The 13921-nt window shown below is 51.0% G+C and overlaps 1 protein-coding gene across 6 annotated transcripts in view; it reads left to right on the top strand.

The window, feature by feature from the left end:
• Acacb (acetyl-CoA carboxylase beta) overlaps positions 1-13921 on the top strand; it is a 112726-nt gene that overhangs the window by 81110 nt on the left and 17695 nt on the right. For all 6 annotated transcript variants that reach the window (XM_052169135.1, XM_052169137.1, XM_052169136.1 and 3 more), the window contains 11 exons: positions 3772-3909; positions 4497-4596; positions 4683-4790; positions 6081-6137; positions 6364-6405; positions 7175-7390; positions 9223-9378; positions 10109-10312; positions 11049-11204; positions 12407-12529; positions 12642-12911. In XM_052169135.1, coding sequence (XP_052025095.1) covers positions 3772-3909; positions 4497-4596; positions 4683-4790; positions 6081-6137; positions 6364-6405; positions 7175-7390; positions 9223-9378; positions 10109-10312; positions 11049-11204; positions 12407-12529; positions 12642-12911 — 1570 coding nt within the window. The remainder of the gene's footprint in view (positions 1-3771; positions 3910-4496; positions 4597-4682; positions 4791-6080; positions 6138-6363; positions 6406-7174; positions 7391-9222; positions 9379-10108; positions 10313-11048; positions 11205-12406; positions 12530-12641; positions 12912-13921) is intronic.

Genomic DNA, 13921 nt, shown 5'->3' with positions numbered 1-13921 from the left:
CAGAAACAGGGTCAGGGGAGTGGCTTGTCTATGTCCTCTGGGAGTCCTCAGTGTTCTCATGGGGACGTCTGTCTGACTGCACACTGTTCACAGTATCATTAACCCCTTATTTCAGAAGTCAGGTAGAGTGTGGAACCTTCTAGAATGTAGCTGTGTCTCCCCACCAGGATCCAACAGCTCCTTCCCTGCCACTGTCCCTGGTTCCTCAGTCTTGGATTCTCACTGGGTTCCCCAGAGGCCTCGCTGTGGCTGGAGCAGAGGTCATGTGATTAGGGTTCCATGGGTCAGAACTCATCTTCATGAGGCAGGGTCCATGTTTTCCTGAGCAGGTTTTCTTGTGATGTGTGTATATATATGCATGTATGATATGTGTGTGTGAGATATGTGTGCAGGTGTGTACATGTGAGAGAGATGTGTATTCAGGTGTGTGATTTATGTGTCCAGGTGTACTTGCATGTGTGTGTGATGTGTGTGTGTGAGAGAGATACGCATGTGTTTGTATGTGTATATGAGATATGTGCAAGTATGTGTATGTAAGACAGATGTGTGTGCAGGTATGCATATGATGTATGCATGGGTATGTGAGAGAGACATGTACAAGTATGTATATGTGTATGAGAAAGATGTGTGCAGGTATGTGTGTGATGTGTGTGTAACATGTGTATGTAGGTGTGAGATGAGTGTGCACATGTATATAGGTATGTATATGAGATGTGTGTGTGTGTGCAGGTGAGCAGGTGTTTGTGAGAGATGCATGCAGGTATATGTGTGAGAAGTGTGTGTGTGTGTGAGAGAGAGAGAGAGAGAGAGAGAGAGATGTGTGTGTGGAGGTCAGAGGACAAGTCTGGCGCTGGTTCTTTTCTTTCACCCTTACGTGGGATCTGGGGATTGAACTCACATCATCAGGATGCAGGAGCCCTTCCCCCTTCCACAGCCCCTCTCAGGATTTTACAAATGTTTCTCTTCCCATTGGCTTTGAAGAACGCGCGTTACAGAAGAGAAAGGAAGGCCTCCAGGAGGCGGCTCCTTGCATCTTGACTACTGTTTTTTGTTTGTTTGTTTGCTTTTGTTGTTGTTGACTTTGGATTTGGTTTTTTCGAGACAGGGTTTTTCTGTATAGCCCTGGCTGTCCTGGAACTCACTCTGTAGACCAGGCTGGCCTCAAACTCAGAAATCCGCCTGCCTCTGCCTCCCAGAGTGCTGGGATTACAGGCGTGCACCACTACCACCCGGCTTTGTTTTTTTTTTTTTTTTAAGATTTATTTATTTTATTTATGAGTACACGGTTACTATCTTCATACACACCAGAAGAGGGCATCAGATCCCATTACAAATAGTTATGAGTCACCATGTGGTTGCTGGTGAACTCAGGACTTCTGGAAGAGCAGTCAGTGCCCTAACAGCTGAGCCATCTCTCTCCTTGGTTTGTTTTGTTTGTTTGTTTGTTTGTTTTAACCTTTCTTATTTTTTCTTGTTTAAAGACCTGCACTACTTTGCCTCATTATGAGACAGGTCTTGTATTGATTCAGCTGTTTTGAGGATGATAGTCTGGGCACATGGGTGTGTGCTTGTATGTGCGCATGTAGTCAGTGCCTGTGTATGGGTATGTGTGTGTATGTGTGTGTATGTGTGTGTGTATGTATTGTGTGTGCATGCAGTCAGTGCCTGTGTGTGTATGTGTGTGTGTAAGTGTGTATGTGTGCATGCAGTCAGTGCCTGTGTGTGTATGTGTGTGTGTACATGCAGTCAGTGCATGTCCGTGTATGTATGTGTGTATGTATGTGTGCAAGCAGTCAGTACCTGTGTGTGTGTATGTGTGTTGTGTGCATCTATGTGTAAGTGTGTGCATGCGTGTGTATGTGTGCACGCAGTCAGTGCCTGTGTGGGTGCCTGTGCGTGCATGTATGAGTGTGTGTGTGTGTGTGAGTGTGTGTGTGAGTGTGTGTGTGTGATACAGTGTTTTGAAATTGTCCCACAGGAGTTGTTTTCTCTCTTAACTGTTTTGTCTGAGCAGCAAGCGCTGCAGGGAGAAGAGGGTCATGGCTTCCCTAAGGGATATGGGGGTCACACTTTATTTCTGGGAGGACCCACACATATGCCCAGGTTGTTCCTTTTGACCCCCGTATGAGCACCGGCTGCTGTTTTGGCTTAGATGTTGTAGATGTCGTGGTATGGGAGTCCAGGAGCTGGATCATGATTTTGGAAATATCAGTTAGGAACATTCCCCCATGTCGGGGTGGGGGGTGGTGGGGGTGGGGGGGGGGAGAGGTTCTGGAGAGCACTCCTGGGTACTCAGCGGGCCTAGGAGGCCTTACAGGACTCAGTACACAGTCGTGCCTGCAGCATGGGATCCGTAAGGCAAAGGCTGGGGGTTAGGCTGGAAGAAGAAACGCAATGCTGAGAGAGTCCTTTGCTGTGGACTCCTCCAGCCGTGGGTTGTGATCTGTGGTAGCTGTCCCATAGTTCTAGTTTGGTCTCCTGGTGTCAGAGGCTCTGGAGTACAAACTGGTGGAGAAGGCAGAGGGAGAGAGGCTCACTGGTTACCTGGCTTTCTCAGTTCCCCCACTGTGCTCCACTGAAGCCCCCAGCCTGGGGATGGGGACGGCCACATTCTTCTCTGGAAAAGCCTTCCCAGACACCCCCAAAAATGCACGTCGCCATTCTACAGGGTGATTCTAACTCCAGTAAAGTTGGGAGGGAAGATTAATCATCCCATGTGAGGTGCCTGAGCTTGGTTAGCACCCAGGCTTCTCATTGGCTACTGCCCAGACGGGCTCTACTCTGGGCCCAGTAAGGCAGAAACAGCCACACTCAGGAGACAAGCAGTGTTCAAGGCCAACACACAGGACCCTGGGTTGGTTGGTTTGTTCATCTTGAAAAGGAAAATCCCCAGACTCGCAGGAGAGGACAGAGGTAGAAGCTTGGAACCAACTCTACCGCTGGTCACAGCAACACAGGCCCAGCAAGCCACACTCACTTAGGAAATGGGGACCTTTCCCCCCTCGCCACAGCCCTCCTTCCTGAGAAGGGCGGGGCGGTTCCGGCTTCCCTGAACATTCTGTTTCACACTACATGGATTCACCCCTTCCATACCTGATTCCAGAGTGCTCACATGACTGGTTTGGTTCCTGGGCGCCGTGGCTCTCTAAACCCGGAGCAGCCACTGACTTCATCCCAAGACAAGGAAAAGGGTGAAGGGATTGCAGGCCTGGGGCAATCCAGGTCCCACTTGCCTCCTGACCAGCTGCCTGGACCTGGGCTTTCCTGGGGAAACCGAGGCTGGGAGCATACCACCTCTGTGTGTCTATGTTTGCCTTTCTGGATTTACCTCGGGGACTACGTTGAGACTGAACTTGTTTATGTGTGCATTCACTCATTCATTCACTCATTCACTCTCATTCATTCACTCATTCATTGATTCATTCATTCACTCATTCATTGACTCATTCATTCACTCATTCAGTCATTCATCCAGTCACTCATTCATTCATTCACTCATTCACTCATTCGTTCACTCATTCACTCATTCATTCACTCACTCATTCGTTCACTCACTCACTTCCTCGGCTCTTCTTCTACTCCGTGTCCTGAGGAGGCTGATGCGACCCCCTCAGCACCCGCCCTGCGACCACAAGTCTCCCCTTGTAGTCCCCACTTCAGACCCTAGGGAAGCCTCTGATCCCGATCTGGCTTTCCAAAGCTTCCTTCGAAGGAAGCGCTCCGAGGCCAGGGCGGCAGCCGCCTCAGCCTCCCTTTCTCCTCACCCTGCAGGATGGCCGTGCCCATCAGCGTCTCTAACCCTGACCTGCTGAGGCACAGTACGGAACTCTTCATGGACAGCGGCTTCTCCCCACTGTGCCAGCGGATGGGGGCCATGGTCGCCTTCAGGAGATTCGAGGAATTCACCAGGTAGGGCGGGGAAGCTGTGTGGGCTTTCCCAGCCCCTGGACACTCATTCATTAACACTCGGACTCCGGGAGACACAGACACAGGCACTGCAGTTAAGAATTACAGACTCGGGGCTGGAGAGATGGCTCAGTGGGTAAGAGCACTGACTGCTCTTCCAAAGGTCATGAGTTCGAATCCCAGCATCCACATGGTGGCTCACAACCATCCATAAAGAGATCTGACATCTACAGTGTATTTACATATAATAAATAAATAAATATTTAAAAAAAAGAATTACAGACTCAAGCTGGGCAGTGGTGGCACACGCCTGTAATTCCAGCACTCGGGAGGCAGAGGCAGGCAGATTTCTGAGTTCGAGGCCAGCCTGGTCTACAGAGTGAGTTCCAGGACAGCCAGGGCTACACAGAGAAACCCTGTCTCAAAAAACAAAATAAAAGAACAAATTACAGACTCCTCGGGGAGTGATGGGAAAGGCTGACCCATGGTCCTAAGGGACTTGGCTAGACAGGAGCCCAAAGTCCTGGCACTGGGACTGGCCAGGTCCTTTAGAGGCAGGGGCCCTCAGCTTTCCTTGTCCCTCCCCACAGGAACTTTGATGAAGTCATCTCCTGCTTCGCCAACGTGCCTACAGACACCCCTCTCTTCAGTAAAGCCTGCTCCTCCCTGTACGCAGAGGATGAGAGCAAGGTAAGCCCAATGGGCAGCGTTGGGGGGGAGGGGCAGGCTCCAGCCCCACCCTTCCCCCCACCCCACCCCCATTTTTTCTCTTTCAGAGCCTTAGAGAGGAGCCCATCCACATCCTGAATGTGGCCATCCAGTGTGCCGACCACATGGAGGACGAGGCGTTGGTACCAATCTTCCGTGCCTTTGTACAGTCCAAGGTAGTCCTGCTGTGCTCTGGGGTCAGGCTGTCTTGACCTTTGCGTTGCCGTCACAAAGCACCCCAGGCTGCGAATAAAGTCAAAAGTTTCTGGGGAGGGCGGGAGAGGGGGCTCAGCGGGTTAGGAGCTCTAACTGCTCCTGCAGGGGATTCAGTCACTTCCCAGCACCCGCATGGCAGCCGGCAACCATCCACAACACTGCGTGCGGTATGCAGACGTACGTAGGAGTATGACACTCATACACATCAAACAAATCAAACGTAGATATAGCTGGATGGGTTTTGTCTTAGGGCTGTACTGCTGTGAACAGACACCATGACCAGGGTGACTCTTAGAAGGACCACATTTAATTGGGCTGGCTTACAGTCAGAGGTTCAGTCCATTATCATGAAGGTAGGAGCATGGCAGCGTCCAGGCAGGCATGGTACAGGAGGAGCTGAGAGTTCTGCACCTTCATCTGAAGGCTGGTAGTGGCAGACTTGTTTCCAGGCAGCTAGGATGAGGGTCTTAAAATCCACACCCACAGTGACACACCTCCTCCACCCACTCCAGCAGAGCCACACCCATTCCAACAAGGCCATACCTCCTCTAACAAGGCCACACCCACTCCAACAAGGCCATACCTCCTCCAACAGGGCCACACCTCCTCCAACAAGGCCACACCTACTCCAACAAGGCCACTTTTCCTAATAGTGCCACTCCCTAGACCAAGCATATGCAAGCCATGACAGGTTTTGACCCTGCTGATCAATGTTCAAACCAGAAGTGGATGCTCCTGGTCCCCCACAAGACAGTGTGGCTGTGTCCTGACTCAGTTCCATCTGCTCTTGGGTTTTCTGTACATAGTGTCGGAGTCTGAACCCTTCCAGTGCACACAGCATCAGTGTATAACATGACCATTGCATTCAGACTGAGGATAGAGCTCTTGCCTGGTGTACTGTAGATCCTAGCTTCAAATCCTGTTACTACAAAAGAAATTACAAAATGTACAATTCTATGCTTTTCAAGTATGTACACAGCTGCACGGCCTTCGCGCGACTGTCACCTGGAGAACATCTCCTGAGAAGCAGAACACACAGCTCTCTCACAGCCTTCTCCCCAGGAGGCAGCCACTGACCTACTTCACAGCTCTGTAGACTCGTCATTCTGAACGTGGTCTGCTAGGGGGTCTTTGACTGGCTCCCTGCATTTAGTGTGCTTGTGGAGTTCACCAACATAGCAACTTGCGTCAGAATATCAGGCCTTTACTATCCAAATAATCTTCTACTGTGTCTGTGCTTTTAAATGCAGAAACACATCCTTGTGGATTACGGACTCCGAAGAATCACATTCCTTATTGCCCAAGAGGTTAGTCCCCATCCTTAGTCCTCTTTCCTACTCTCTGAGCCTTGGCTAGGTAGTTGATACTTATTCTCTAGGGTGATCTAGAAGCAATTAGCTGCTAGGGTGATCTGTCCAGATGATTCATTGTGGAATCAGACTGAGTGGTTTTTTAATGATCACAAAATTCGCAGGGGGAGGGCTCAGAGTCTACCTTCACTGAGTTGCCTCTTACATGGATTTCTTTTGGCAGAGAGAATTTCCCAAGTTCTTCACGTTCAGAGCAAGAGATGAGGTAAGAGGCAAGGCATTGGCATTGTTATTTCTGAGTATCCTTCATGTGTCCCTGCAGGCATGCTCAGAGCCTGGGGTGTGGACCCTCGATTTCCCCTCAGAACACACTTCCAGAAGGACCCCCATGTATCCTGCAGCGAGCTCCGACACACAGGGCTCCTGCTCACTTGATGTGTTTTGCATTTGCTGCTGAACTCAGTAAACTGGCTGCCTGCTTTATAAGTAAATCATTGTTGGAGCACAGCTATAGCCATCTGGTTACGAATCCAGCCGTGATTTCCACAGTCACTGAGCCTGTGTGGTTCCTCACCCTAAAACGTTTAGCACCCAGCCCTTTGCAGACTCCTGTTCTAGAGCAGGTGGCTCAGTGCTTTGTATTTTGATGGTTCCTGGGTCTGTTTTATTCAAGTTAACAGCATCCTTTTTTGGGGGTAGGGGACATGGGGACTCATAATTTTCTCTCCAGTTCAGTTTCTAAAACTGCCAGTTGATTCCTTTGAGGGACTTACTCCCATAAAGAAGCCAGGTTCAGAAGCTGAAGAATCAGAAATGTTAACAGACAGCAGTCTGTGTCTCTGGCATGTTCTGAGACAGGCAGGGCACACTCAGGAGTTCTCTTGCAATGCCCATGACCTGCAAGCCTCTGGAGCCTCAGAGCTTGCTCGAGATGAGGTGCACAACAAGGCTTGTTTCTGAGCACCAGGCTCAGCAGCATGCAGCCTGGACCTCACAGCCACAAATGGACTTTCCTCTCTCTGGCCGGCCTACAGTTTGCAGAAGACCGGATTTATCGCCACCTGGAGCCCGCCCTGGCCTTCCAGCTGGAGCTGAGCCGGATGCGCAACTTTGACCTGACCGCTGTGCCCTGTGCCAACCACAAGATGCATCTTTACCTGGGCGCTGCCAAGGTGAAGGAAGGGCTGGAGGTGACCGACCATAGGTTCTTTATCCGAGCCATCATCCGGCACTCAGACCTGATCACCAAGGTAAGGAGACATGGCACAGGGCGGCTCCCCTGTCCCCATGCAGCCTGTCCCTCTACACTGGCCTTCTCTTCCCCAAGTTCCCGTCTGGGCTGCATTCTGGGGATCAGGAGGTGTGCTCAGCACACAGTGCGCTGCCCTTGCAGACACCTCAGTCAGCGATGCTTCAGTCAGATTCTTATATTTTGTGACATTTTCTGTGTAGAAGAGAACCGAAGGGATGGAAAGAGGCTGGCTTGTTCAGGGAACTTCTTGCGTTTTCCGATCGACCACTGGTGATCCTACTGTGAAAATTCAGATGTTATTACAGAGTATTTTAAAGTCAAGTTGGGGTGGGAGCGTGGCTCAGGAGATGAAGCGCTCACCGCCAGTGAGTTGGGTCCAGAGGCCACATGAAAACGACCCAGGTGTGGCTCCCCAGGACAAGTAGGCTCACCAGACTGAGCAAGTCCAGGTCCAGTGAGACGCTGTGCCAGAATCAGAGTGGACGGCTTGAGGCCCAGCCCACAGCTGCTTGTAACTCCAGCTGCAGGGGATCTGTCATCCGTGGACTCCACGGTCACCTGCACCCCCTTACACATATCCCCCCCAATTTAAAAGTTAAAAAGATAAGAAAGCAGAGAGTTCTCCATAGAGGATACCATCAACCTCATGCCTTAACACGCATGTGCTCACGTGTTCCTGAGCACTGGTGTGCACACATGAATACACAGCACATATATACATCATATAAATATAATACACATACTTATACATAATACAAATATAATACCACACATATGTATGCTTTTAAAAAAAAACCATGTGAGAGTGCCAAGCCAGATGTGGTAGTGCACGCCTTTAATCTCAGCACTCAGGAGGCAGAGGCAGGCAGATCTCCGAGCTTAAGTTCAGCCTGGTCTACGGAGTGATTGAGATCTTTCTAGAGCCAGAGTCCCAGGACAGCCAGGGATACACAGAGAAATCTTGTTTTGAGAAAAACAAACAGGGCTGGAGAAATGGTTTAGTGGTTAAGAGCACTGACTGCTCTTCTAAAGGTCCAGAGTTCAAATCCCAGCAACCACATGGTGGCTCACACATCATCCTTAATGAGATCTGATGCCCTCTTCTGGGGTGTCTGAAGACAGCAACAGTGTACTTACATATAATAAATAAATAAATCTTTTAAAAAAAAGAAAAAGAAAAAACAAAATAGGGACCAAGAATTCATCAGTGGAGGGGCCAGTTCTACTGATGGTCTTTCTAGAGATGATTCCATCCAGATGTGGAATGTGAGGTCAGAGTCAGATGGGCAGGACCCTCAGAACAATTGTAGTCCATGCTCTATGCGAACAAAGACCCATTCACAAGGCATCCCGTTTATTTACATGCTCGTGGCCATACCGGGTGTGTTGGGGTGGCAGGGGTGATTCTAAAGAGATCAAATCAGCCACTGACAAATTTAAAAAAAAATTTAAATTACATATATGTTTGTATGTATGTATGTATGTATATATGTATGTATGTATGTATGTGTTGAGGACGGGAGGGACCACCACAGCATGTGTGTGGACGCGAGAGAACAACTGTGGGAGTCTGTCCTCTCCCACTGTGTGGGATCTGGAAACCAAACTTGGGTCGTCAGACTTGGCAGCAAGCCCCCCTACTCCCTAGCATGCCCCAAGGCCACTGTGTAGATGTCTGGGCGTCAGAGTTCAGACTACAGCTCACGGCCTCGAAAGCTTCCTGCCCTTGGCAAGGCTCTGCCACCTCACCGGACATACAGGGAGGAGGGGATCGTGAGCCAAGTACAAAGCCTTTGGCTGAGGCCAGCCTCCTTGCACACCCATTGGCAGGAAGCTTCCTTCGAGTACCTGCAGAATGAGGGGGAGCGGCTGCTGCTGGAAGCCATGGACGAGCTGGAGGTGGCGTTCAACAACACCAGCGTGCGCACCGACTGCAACCACATCTTCCTCAACTTCGTGCCCACCGTCATCATGGACCCGCTCAAGGTTGGACCGCTGCGGCTCTCCTGGGCCCTGGGTTCTTCATGCCACATCGCTCTGGGGGTTGCATTCCTGAGTCCAACAAGGCCACACCTACTCCAACAGGGCCACACCTCCTTTGGCAAGGCCATACTCACTCCAACAAGGCCACACCTCCTCAAACAGGGCCACACCCCCTCCAACAGGGCCACACCTCCTCCAACAAGGCCACACCTCCTCCGACAAGGCCTCACCCCCTCCAACAGAGCCACACCTCCTCCAACAGGGCCACACCTCCTCCAACAAGGCCACACCTACTTCTACAAGGCCACACTCCCTCCAATAGGGTCACATCCTCTTACAGTGCCATTCCCTGGGCCAAGCCTACATAAACCATCACAAGGGTGAACATATGTGGTTAGCTGAGAGTCAGGGGAGAACAGACCTTCCAGTCAGTCCAGACGTTTGGGCTCGGACAACTCGTGTGTCTAGAATGCCTGGCCGAGCTTATGCCCTCTCTAGCCCCAGGCTCTGTTGGCGCAGGAGAGAGCCTAAGGTCTGAGGCTGGGGCATTGTGCACAGGCAGGCGCTGCAGTACACAGACCTTATTACGCTGATTCTGGAACCAGAGAAGTTGCCAGTGTCTGTAGGCTTCACAGGACCCATGTGGATGCCCTGGCCTGACTCACCCTCGTGTGTGTGTGTGTGTGGGGGGGGGGGGCGTGTCAGGCTCTGACAGTGCCGTGCTTCTCGGCAGATCGAGGAGTCGGTGCGTGCCATGGTCATGCGCTATGGCAGCCGGCTGTGGAAGCTGCGTGTGCTGCAGGCCGAGGTTAAAATCAATATCCGGCAGACGACCTCTGACAGCGCCATCCCCATCCGCCTCTTCATCACCAACGAGTCTGGCTACTACCTGGACATCAGCCTCTACAAAGAAGTGACGGACTCCAGATCCGGAAACGTAAGGGCGTGCACACCGGGTCTTGAGCCCAAATGTTCTGGGCTCGACTCTCCTCACCTTGAATCATAGCAGCCTCCAGTAGATAGCTCCAGGGTGTGGTGGATGTGGTAGTTTTCTGTCTGTTCGTCCTGGGAACCATGCGGCCCCCATGGCAGAGTCCATCCTGTGGGAAGCGGAGCGTGTGGCCGTTAACCGTGCAGAGCTCCCTGCCACTGGTCCGAGAGATGTGTTTCCCCCAAACACCTTGCAGAAATGAGTTTTGTAAGTGAATCCCAGACTATTTTACATGTGCATATGTGTATAAATACATGTGTGTACCTGACTATATGTGTATCTGTGCACTTTTTAAACTTGAAATGAGGAGACTCAAAACTCTCAAGTTGCAAAGATGGTATAGAACAAAATATTGGCTGAGGTCTACCCCTGACCCATCTCCTCCCAAGGACACGGTTCGGTTGACCGTAGCATGCTGCCTAAACTGTAAAGTAACACAGCTGTCCTGCCGACCCCTCGGGTACAGACCCCACATGGATTCCCACAGTTCTTGTCTGCACACCTCGGGGGCGGGGCTCCGGTTCCCACAGGGCAAAGGGCGTAAGCTCTGCACCACTGAACCTGTGTTGTGAGGACTCGGGGTTGCGGTGAGGCTCAAACCCAGGTCCACTAGAAGTGCAGCCAGTGCTCTTAAGCTCTGAGTCGCCTCTCCAGCCCCGCCCTTTTCTTTCTTTCCGTCCAGATCATGTTTCACTCCTTTGGCAACAAGCAAGGGAGCCTCCACGGGATGCTGATCAACACGCCCTATGTCACCAAGGACCTGCTCCAGGCCAAGCGTTTCCAGGCGCAGTCCCTGGGGACCACCTATGTGTACGACTTCCCCGAGATGTTCAGGCAGGTAAGTCCCGCAGGCTCAGATGCGCATGAGCCGCCGTCCAGGGCCCCTCCCCTCCTTCCACCTGAACCTATCCTGTGTCCTAAGGCGTGCTTCTGAGACCCGTTCTAGATGAGGTCTTCCTAGGAAGAATTAATTCACGCAAGGACGACTGAGTTCATGGTACTTTCTCTGCAGACAAATTGAACTTTATCTTGTTAAGTGATGTGCTATATAGAAACTTGGGAAACAAAGAGAATGGGGGGGGGAAGAAATAGTATCTCATAATCAATGACCTGTGACAAATTGTTCAACATTTTAATCTTTGCTTCTGGCTTGTTTGTATATTTGCATGTGTGTATTTGTGTGTGTGTGTGTCTGTGTGCGTGTGTATGTGTGTCTGTGTGTGTCTGTGTTTGTGTGTGTGTAGGGGCCAGAGGTCAACAGCAGGTATTTTTCTTTGTTCTCCGTCCTATTTTTTGAGACAGGGTCTCTCAGTTAACCTGGACGTTGCCGATTTGGCCAGAGTGTCTGGCCTGCAAGCCCCAGGGTTCCTCTGACTCAGCTCTGTGGGATTGAACCCTGGTCCTTGTGCTTGTGAGGACCTCACTTTGCTGCCTGTGCCATCCCCTCTGGCCCTTTTCTTTTTTCTTTTCTTTTCCTTTTTTTTTTTTTTTTTTTTTAGACAGGGTTTCTCTGTATAGCCCTGGCTGTCCTGGAACTCACATTTTAGACCAGGCTGGCCTCGAACTCAGAAATCCGCCTGCCTCTGCCTCCAAAGTGCTGGGATTACAGGTGAGCCAAAACCAAAAATAAAAAAGGAAAAATAATGTTATGGTTGGAGGTCGCCACAACACGAGGAATTGTGTTAGAGGGTCACAGCGTTACGAAGGGTGAGAGCCACTGGCTTAGATCATGGAGAAAGGCAGGGATAAGGGAGAAGCAGGATCACCTGTCTGCAACACGTCCACCAGACCAGCATCTGACCCCTCTGGCACACAGAGGTGCTTATTTGTGTGTGTATGTGTGTGCGTGTGTGTGTGTGTGTGTGTGTGTGTGTGTGTGTGTGTGAGAGAGAGAGAGAGAGAGAGAGAGAGAGAGAGAGAGACACTGTCTCAAAAAGGGGATGGGGAATGTGTTGAAGGCCTGGTGCTCTGACATGTCCCCTCCAACCGCAAAGGGCAGGCCTTCTCTACCCACGACTCCAAGCTTTTCCTCTCCCTCAGGCTCTCTTTAAACTGTGGGGATCCCCAGAGAAGTACCCCAAAGATATCCTGACATACACAGAGCTGGTGTTGGACTCACAGGGCCAGCTGGTGGAGATGAACCGGCTTCCTGGTTGTAACGAGGTAGGAGGTGGGCATGAGGCGGGACCTGGCAGAACCCAGCTGGGGTCAGCCTGCTTCAGATGTTACCTGGAAGGACCAAAGTCATTTCGCTTAACCCTCATCTCATTCCCAGGTGGGCATGGTGGCCTTCAAAATGAGGTTCAAGACCCCGGAGTATCCAGAAGGCCGGGACGCCGTTGTCATCGGCAATGACATCACCTTCCAAATCGGCTCTTTCGGCATAGGGGAGGACTTCCTGTACCTGCGGGCGTCCGAGCTGGCCCGGATGGAGGGTGTCCCCCAGATCTACCTGGCGGCTAACAGCGGGGCCCGTATGGGCCTGGCCGAGGAGATCAAGCAGATATTCCACGTGGCTTGGGTGGACCCTGAGGAGCCACACAAAGTACGTCGGATGTGCGGGTGGCGGCCTGGTGCCTACCTGGATGGCACATCCCTAACCCCAAAGCCCCCTCATCTGAAACGCTTCCAGATCCAAACTGGGTATCAGTGTGACAAACAGAAAGTCCCGCCCGACCTCATTCGCTGAGTTTCAGTCAGAACCCGGGCATCTGAAGTTGCTGTGTGTGAGGTATCTGAGCAGCACAGATGGATGTTGTGTTTAGACTTGGTACCTCACACCTGGGATTTCTCATTATATGCAAATAAGCCAGTCTGAAAAAAAAAATCAGAATCTAAACTGCCTCTGACCCCACGCAGGTCAGAGAGGCGGGGCCCACATTGCATCGAGGGTGTCAAGGTTCCTGCAAGACAGTGAGAGAGGTACAGATAGATGTACAGCGACGCAAGCCCACCCTCCATTATCTAACTCAGATTCACTGAGCCAGGCCCAGTGCCACATGTGTGCCCAAGCAGTCGGGAGGCTGAGGCAGGAGAGTAGAGTTCAAGGTCAGCCTGGCTGATGTACTGAGACCTACCTCAAAACAAAACAAGCAAAATCAAGAAATAAAATGCTTTGGGGCATGGTGATTGGCAGGAAATGGCTAAAAACACCCCTTAGGGCCATGACAATGAGAATCTTGTAGACACATGGGTGACATGTGCCGGCTTCTAAATCCACGTGTACCCAGAATGCAAAGTGAGTAATGTTCCACATCCGGGCCTTAGATCATGTATGTGTGCACAGGTGTATACATGTGTGAGTGCACACATGTGCATATGTGAGGATGCTTGTATATGTTCACATGTGTGTGCATGTGTGAGGGCACATGTGTATGCATGTATGGTCATGTGTGTGCATGTGTGAGGGTGCACTGTATACATGTATGTGCATGAACATGAGGGTACATGTGTGTCTGTGTGTACTCTGTGTATGCATGCTCATGCACATGTGTGTGTATGTGGGTACGTGTGTGAGGGTGCACATGTGAGCATGTGTGAGGGCACACATGTATA

This window comes from Apodemus sylvaticus, chromosome 22, assembly GCF_947179515.1.
Source record: "Apodemus sylvaticus chromosome 22, mApoSyl1.1, whole genome shotgun sequence".
NCBI lineage: Eukaryota > Metazoa > Chordata > Mammalia > Rodentia > Muridae > Apodemus > Apodemus sylvaticus.
This window is presented reverse-complemented; position numbering and strand designations above follow the sequence as displayed.